The 8,583-nt window shown below is 40.1% G+C and overlaps 1 protein-coding gene across 1 annotated transcript; it reads right to left on the reverse strand.

Moving 5' to 3' along the window:
- Positions 1 to 912: 912 nt before the first annotated feature.
- Positions 913 to 4,754, reverse strand: scpp8 (secretory calcium-binding phosphoprotein 8). The gene is made up of 3 exons (XM_080046459.1): positions 4,634 to 4,754; positions 4,114 to 4,191; positions 913 to 2,475 (listed from the first exon to the last, which is right to left on the reverse strand). The coding sequence occupies exons 2-3, from the start codon at positions 4,171 to 4,173 to the stop codon at positions 1,927 to 1,929; spliced, it is 609 nt and encodes a 202-aa protein (XP_079902585.1). The 5' UTR covers positions 4,174 to 4,191; positions 4,634 to 4,754; the 3' UTR covers positions 913 to 1,926.
- Between the last annotated feature and the right edge of the window lie 3,829 nt (positions 4,755 to 8,583).

Here is an 8,583-nt window from a genome sequence, read left to right on the forward strand (position 1 = left end):
CCAGATTTAGAATGATTAAAAATACCCGGATGTCTACTACATTCAGCCAAGATTTTTAGAGTTAAAAACAGCATGCTATTTGGGCGATTCTGACCCACAATCCAGTGCGCACCGGAAGTGACGTCACACCAACGGCGCCTCTGTATAAAAACAACCGGGGATGCGATGGATATAAAAGCAAGAGGAAAGATTAAGGCGCAATGTTATAATGGAATAAATAATTAAAAGTATGTCCCAATTGTTTGTTTACTGCATGCTAACTAGATCATTGTTATGATCAGATATAGTGTGTAGAATAGAAAAAATAAAGAGTATGCAATTTGGAACGCAGGGCCTGTGTCTCCATTAACTGCAAGAAAGGACCTTCCCCACTAGATGGGGCCAAGCCATTGAAATGCCAGTGCCTCTAGTCCAGAATGACTGCTTGCAGATAAAGAGAATGAACTGGATGAATGCATGAATCACAGCTTGATTTGTCTTTTGAGCAATTAGAAATACATTTTCGGACTGAAATGTCCAAGGTTAACTGACAGTTTTATATGACAAATACATCGAATGCAGAATGTGACCAGGTAAAGTGGTCTTTCACATCATTTGCACACTCACCACTATGAAGTACAGAAGAAGTTCCTTAAAGAATCATTTCCCCACATTTCATGAATACATTTTTGGGGTTTTGGTTGTACTGTATGTGCCCAGGCTTTAAGATATTTGTCCCTACACATGTATTTGATTAGCAACGGGAATATAGATAGACAGTTTAACCTGGACACATAAAATCAAAATGAAATGCATGGCTGGATTCCACTGGAGGACAGTCTTTCAATATTTAAAGTATCAAGTCAGAAACTCACTAAAATGAACTATAATGTACATAAACTGAATCTCCTGGTCATTCATCATAATACTGTGAAGTTAAAACATCTTTTGTGATGATATTTTTATGTTTAAAATTATTGTCTCCAGCTTCGTCCATTTTCTTACAATAGGCTATGAAACAGTGTTACACTCATAATCACACGACTCAACTTGGGGGTAATAAAAACGTTATAAACACGGTTAAGCCCGATAGAATGTAAGGAAACCATTGATTAAACTCTAACAATAACCCTGACTAGCATTTTCATTGTAATTTAGACACTTTATTTTTTTCTTGAATATAAAAATAATTCACGTTGGATCCACTTCATTAAAATGAACACCTGTTAAGATATAAACACATAAGAAATAAACAAAGCAACCACATTAGAGTATTGTCTTCAGCCCTCTAGGCAATATTTTATCAAAGATGAATTCACCCATCATTATACCAACCCACAGTGGCAATAACACAGTCTAATTCAGCATACACAGACAAGAGCTAAAAACACAACAGGACACACCCTTCACTGTCTATAAACACACTGCTGCTGGCAAAAACATACACTGGATTTTAATTGTAAAGTTACAGTGAAATATATATGAAGTGACAGTCTTAAGTTCTATTTACTTGTGTCATAGGTGCTTCACTTAAAGAAACAAAAAATAACAAACAAACAAACAGCATTTTTTGAAGCAGCTCTATTTAAAAACACTGACATTGGCACACTGGAAGAAATCCATCAAGGTATCCTGCCTATACTCTCCTGATGGGTGAATACTTTAAAGGTAAACATGACTGAACCATAGATTTGTTCATGTTATATTGACGGGGCATTATACAAGCAAGACACTCCAGACCAAGAATGCCACAACATCTCTTTCCTTTAATTTAAGCCAAAAACTATTTTCAAAATTCCCACAAAGAACCGGAAGACTTAAAAAACAATCTGAAGGTTGCTGAGGTGTAACTCCTGCACCTCAACTTAAGAAATGTGTTGACACCATTTGTAATCAGAAATGCATTAATTTTTTTTTCCGCAGTCGTTAAACATGAATCACGGTTGCTTAATTGTCTCCTCTCTTTTCTGTGGTGGGAGCTTCTGTTGGAATCTCCAAGGTGACACAACGAGTCACACTGCCGGTGGTGGTGATGACAGCAGCAGGTGTGGTCGTCTGTGTTGCTGGCGGGGGGGTCGTCACACTTGGCTCATCCGTGCTGGCTGTGTCTGGATCGGGTGTGAGTGTACTTCCTTCTCCTGGAGTGGTGGTTACTGTCATCCCAGCGGTGGTCACGACTGGTAATGTGGTCTGATCGGTGGTTAGGTGTTCCTCAGATGATTCCTCAGAAGATCGACTTTCTGAAGAGCTACTTTCTGAAGATCTACTTTCTGAAGAGCTACTTTCTGAAGATCTACTTTCTGAAGAGCTACTTTCTGAAGATTGACTAGATTCACTAGATTCCGTTGACTCCAGTGACTGATCCGACTCTGAAGAAGAGTCCTCGTAGCTGGAAGATTCACTTGACCACCCAGACAGCCAGTTGTTCCTGGCCAGCCATCCCTGTTTCCAGTCACTGTCACTGATGTCAGTGTCGTCATGCCCACGCCGGTCAATCTGGGTAGGGAATATCAAATGACACATACTTTACACTTCAGGTTGCATGTTCTATATAGTATGTAATGTAACAAGACAGAAATGAATGAATTATCTCAAGACCTTTTCTCTGGTGCCACCCTAAAGACAAAGTATTTCATCCCATCCTCTAAAAGTGCTACATTGTATTATTACTGTTATTTTTAGCTATCCCCTTCCTGCCATGGGATGTTATTTTTAACCTCAAGATGGGCATTGGGTACATTGAGTTATGTTTATCGTGTTTCTTGTACACATCTGTTTCAAAAGTCAAACTGAAATTAAAATTATGTTTTTTTTTACTTCTTTGGTCAAAATAATAATTATCCTATAATAAAATAAGGTTTTGTCATGGACATGGTATCAGCCACATTCATGTTCTCAAGGGGGGACTTTCATTTTTAGTTTGAACCGATTATTTTATATTGGTAAATTGTTAGGTATCGTCTAGGACAGGGGTGTCCAAACTACGGCCCGCTTTTTATTGGCCCGCGGCCGATTTTAAAAATATAATGTAATATGGCCCTTTGAAAAAAAAAATTATATTTTTTTTTTTGCATTTCTTAGTTAACCCACTAGTGCAGGGGTGTCAAACACTGATTGATTGGCCCGTGGCACATTTTAAAAATATAATGTAATATGGCGCTTTTAATTTTTAAATAATTTAAATGCACTCATTATATTACAGAGAAATATGTCCCATAAAAGAAAAAGAGCAACAAGCCCATCCCAGAGGACCCTGCATAATATTTTATTTTAAATTAATATTATTATGGAAAATCTAGTTGTCCTTCTCAAATAGCTTCTAATTCATCTGACACAGTGTCTCCATTTTTTTTCATACAAAATTCTTCAGATTTAGCCTCTTAATTTCCCTCTCAAAGTGCACCAGATTCATGCATTTCGCTTTAAAAACTTTAAAAAATCTCCCGGGGGGGCATACCCCCGGACCCCTCTAGGAGGGTCGGGACCTCGGCTGGATACTATTTTCACCCTGCTGGACATTGGACGCAAAGGCAGAAAACACTGGGTGTATCATTGGCATATAAACAAGAGGGGAAATGTGACACCCCTGGTCTAGGACCTTAATGCTGGGGTGGAGGATTTGGGGAGAAAATGGCAGTTGGGATAGAGATTCAAATCCAAATACCTCAACCGCTCCACTTGTTCTCTTTGGTCCCTCCCCTATGGTCCCTCCCTGACACGCTCTACACCAACAAAGTCGTGCCAAAGTGAATGGACAGTCCCAACAGCCAATAAGAACAGAGAATTGGAGCCTCGCTCTGATTGGTCAAAGTGTACAGCTCATGTTAACTTTGACCAATCAGAAATCACATACCCCAGCTTTAACCATACCTTGGACTAAGGGATGGTTAAGGTGTGTAAACTACTGTGATTACAGTCTGTATGAAAGCTACCATTGAAATCAAAAGAGAAAAGTGGGAATCAAACGAGTATTACAGCACTAATACAATAACATAATCATGGAATTGTCTAAATATGTTGCTTACACTACCACAGAGGCGCAGTCAATGAGAGCGAGAGAGAGAGACAGAGAGCGCAAGTGAGGGAGTAGGATGGATGAGGGAAGATTCATATGCAGCTTTGTGGTTAGCTTACCGGCTTAGCGGAGGATGTTGTAAGAAGGACGATGACGAGCGCTGGTGTCAGGAGCTTCATCTCTGATTGGTTTCTTGTCTGTGAAGGAGGGAAGCCACAAACAAAAACAAAGTCACTAACACACAACCAGGACAACACACTGTCAGAGGCTGTTTATAAGAATCAGATTCACGCAGAAGGATTGCAATACTCTCTACGGTTAACAGAAGAGTTGATGTAATTATAATAGAAACACATGTGTTTTCTAAAGAGAGTATTCACACATCTGGTGAGAATTTCCTCATAAACCCATATACTATCAGATAAAAACTTGAGATAGATAGATAGATAGATAGATAGATAGATAGATAGATAGATAGATAGATAGATAGATAGATAGATAGATAGATAGATAGATAGATAGATAGATAGATAGATAGATAGATAGATAGATAGATAGATTTTTTTATTCCCCCTTAAAGGAAATGGTTTAGTCTATTTTCATTATTAAAGTAAAACAATTAAATAAATACAACCTTACCAGTTTTCTTTATCTCCAGCCCTGTTTTCTGTCTTCTTTTGAACTTCTCTTGAATCCTGAATAAAATCAAAGGGATAATGTGCAATTGTGATCCCTCCCTATGTCAGTACAGAAAGTTGTGTGACCTCCATGCAGGACTGGCTGCTCCTTATAAATGCCAGCCTGGGCAGAGAAGCCGGGTAGGGCATCCTGGGGGAGGATTGGGCAAGATTGGGCTGGAGTAGAGGGGAGGGGCCGGACAGGAAGTTTTGCCACTGATTCAGCATTGGGTAAGAGTGTGGTAAAGTTGTTTACTTTCTTTGTGAGTTATCTGTTTTGTTTTGGCAAACATATCCATATTTTACTATTTGGAACAATCCTACGTGCTGGACATGGGGTGGCAAAAAATACATCCAATCCAATCCAATATTCCTGCATGAAACCTTGCAGTACACTTTTATGTATGCATAATTCAATAGGAATTACCCCAATATTCGCAATATTTCATATCTTGGAAACTCTGGGATCTTTACTTGAATTAACAGCTTTTTCGGGTAGTAAATAAATAAATAAACAATAAGCACACCATAACTGTTCTTCCCAGTCATGCATTCAAGATGAATGGTTTAAACAATTGAGAGATGCAGTCTATAGGCAGTCCATTCAAGCTTATTCTTTTTCCACAACCAGAACCTTTTATTATATTTTTTTTGCTGCAACAACTTTTGCTACTAATGCTGCATATGTTTGGTTTGAAAAATCTGAGGGCTCTTATCCAATCTTTTATTCAACAGCAAAATGAGACCAAAAATTCCCACTATAATGCAAAACTCTCCACCTAAGGATTCACGTCCAATGCCAATGTTCAGTGCCAAGGCATGAAGCGCTGCATGGGCCTTTTATGTAGCGAGACATTACGTCAAGCTGGGGAGTTGACGATGGTGCGTGGACCTATAGCATGTCATATTTGTTAGGATTCAATATTATGGGATGATAGTTTTGCTTTGAACTGTCTGATCGAATCTCGTCTGACGAGAGGATTTTGCCTCTCGATGACACTTTGTGTTGAAGGTTTCACTGAAGTTTGACATTGTGACAGAAGGCGACTGAGGAATGACAAATGGTGACAGACGTGTGAGGAGAGGATGTTGGAGAGATATATTCTCTGCACTGCGGGAGTGTTGAGCAGGGAGTGGAATGTCACAGTAGAGTCAGAGTGGTGCAACACTTTGATCGGACCTGTCTGTGTGGCTTACATCACTGTGTTACTTCATCACCCCCCTGGCTCCTCTCTCTTTCATAACATACACACAATTAATCATGAAAAGGTTCCTATAGACTTCCAAAGCTATAGTGCGTAACTTTTTTCATATTATGAATGTACATTGCATTCAAGCCAAATTGACAAATGAGTTGACAGACATTTGGATAAGCCTATCAGCTCCACAAAACTGTATTTGTCAGTATAGCAGCGTTTACAAACTGGTGTCACCCACTGACACTGGCGCATGAGCTCAGAAAAATCCCTAGAAGCGCCAAAGAAATGTTTCAGTTGTTGATTCTATAATGCTAAGAAAAAACCTGGACGTACAGCAGAAGAAATCAAATCTATGCGATCACCGAAGTGAACGTGTTTTTTGTAATTACTCAGAATTCCTCATGGGGGGCGACAAGTTATGCACTATAGCTTGAAGCACACAGGTAAACACAACACACTATTCATAAAAATGTGGCTTGATCATTTGTTTCAACGGCTGACAATTGCATTTAGCTCAAAGCCATGCTAGGAGCTGTTTGCATTGCTGATCTTCATTATATACATTATTATTTTGAGATTTCATAAACCAGACAATCATTCAGCAGCTTTATGGTATCTTGTATCAGATACATTAGTCTGCTACAAATTGTCAAACCAGGCAACAATACATTTGCATCTGCGATCATCATCATGGCTACTGTAACTGTCTAAATTGCTGGTAGAAACACACACACACACACACACACACACACACACAGAATATACTATCCATCATCATGACAGCACACCACGTATTGCTCGTCTTAATCAACCTGAGTCATGAACCCACTTCCTGCAGTAAACATGCCCTCATTCACATGTAAAAGTATTTAATTCAGTAACTCTGTTATGAGTCAGTCCCATATAAACTGCCTGTCTGTCTGGAAACAGTTTCACCCACATTAGTTACATTTTATCCAGAGCAATTTAGTGGAAAGTCCCAAACTGTGGTCAGTTATTACCATCAGCCAACCACAGTGTTTTTCTCAGGTACGGTCATGTACAGGAAGTGCACCTTTTAAGTGTATCTAAGTTGACTGGTCATTTCTTGAATAGGTTGGACAACTAACCCAGTGTCATCCAATTGTTTTTAATTATTAAATCATGAAAATCATTCTCTGAAAAACATCTCACCCCAATATGCCCGGATGATTTGGGACTTAAGGAATGGCCGTAGCAGTAGATCAGAAAGTCTCTCCCTCTGCCCTTTGTCACTGCTTCTTTCCCTTGCGATAGTTTGAGGTTATACTTCTTACGGTTTCTGTTTTCATGAATTTCGTCCATTATTTTAAGATGCCTTGCTCAATTCATTACGGCCTCCACACACATCCTACCTCTACTGCGCGTCTACCTCGCGTCTGCGTCTGACTTTTTGTCACTGACTGTGTAATCAACCTAGAGCGAGCACACATCCAACCTCAGACGCACTGCTGACGCACGTCGGAGGCTGTCTGCAGCGACGCTCCCCTTTACCTCAGGAGGCTCGCCTATTTTTTTCTGAGAGCCGCGCGTCTCTCTCGGGTCTCTCTGCTTTAACTGATAGAGAAATACTCTGCTGCGAGTCATATTGACTTCATACCGGCAGCTTTCGCTGTAGTTTCACCATTTCCTGGTGTGTCCCTTTCAAAATAAGACTTCCAACAAGCGAAAAAAAAAAAAAAAAAGAAAAAGGCAATGGGGCGCACGGATTACTGTCCAGACTCAATATTAGACTCAATATAAATCATATGACACGAAAGAACTTCATTTTTAATGGGAATTATCTATGAAAACTCTATGTAGAAAGATAGGGCTTTTAGAAGCAGCGCTGCAGCAGCAGCTGCTGCTGAGACGTTCCATGTGTGTCCGAGAAAAGTCCGAGAGACGCAGCAGTAAGGTAAGGCGAAGCGCTCCAGAGGTAGACGCAGGATGTGTGTGGAGGCCGTTGGAGTATTTAGAGCAACATGTTCTGCTTTGTTTGGTGCGAGGGAAGACGAGCTTCAGCAGATGTCTAAGTGATTAATGGGTGACGTCAACATAACGTCAGCTTTGTGGCTCAATTAACTCCTCCAGTACTGGGCCGGATTTACTACAAACACACACACACACACACACACACACACAAACAGACCGTGAGAAAAAATGTGTTGGCTGACTGCAATCAAATTATATTCTGGATTGAAAAAACTTGACTTGGTTGGATTGTATTCTTGTATAGAGGGCTGCGGCGCTACATGTAGAAATGTGTTCTTTGTTGTTGATGCTGCGCGGACGGGCTCGATCTAGCAGCTCTCATTGTGCGCCTTAGTCTAATTAATATGTGATTGTGTTTGAGTAGTTGTGTGTGTGTGTGTAATGTTGAGCTGATCAGATTGTTTTGAATTTTTAAAATGTCTTGCTCCAAAAAAAGAAACGTGATAGCTTTGCCATCAACAGTTTTCATTTAAATATCCACGGCCGATAAAAAATCGATTGAGATATGGCTATATAGCCATTTAACTCCTATATTGTGAACAAGGCATTATTCTGCTATTGACCCTTGTATTGAGCTTCTGGTAGGCTACCCCAGGTGCTGACAATCAAGTGCCTGATTGGCGCCTGATTAGCAGCACCTGTGAGCATGGACCCTGCTAATAGCGGTCAGTTGCTGTCTGCTCCAAGCATGCTAGTTTGACTGATGTGGATAGGGCCTGTG

The sequence above is a fragment of the Ammodytes marinus genome (assembly GCF_949987685.1).
Source record: "Ammodytes marinus genome assembly, chromosome: 18".
Classification (NCBI taxonomy): Eukaryota; Metazoa; Chordata; class Actinopteri; order Uranoscopiformes; family Ammodytidae; genus Ammodytes; species Ammodytes marinus.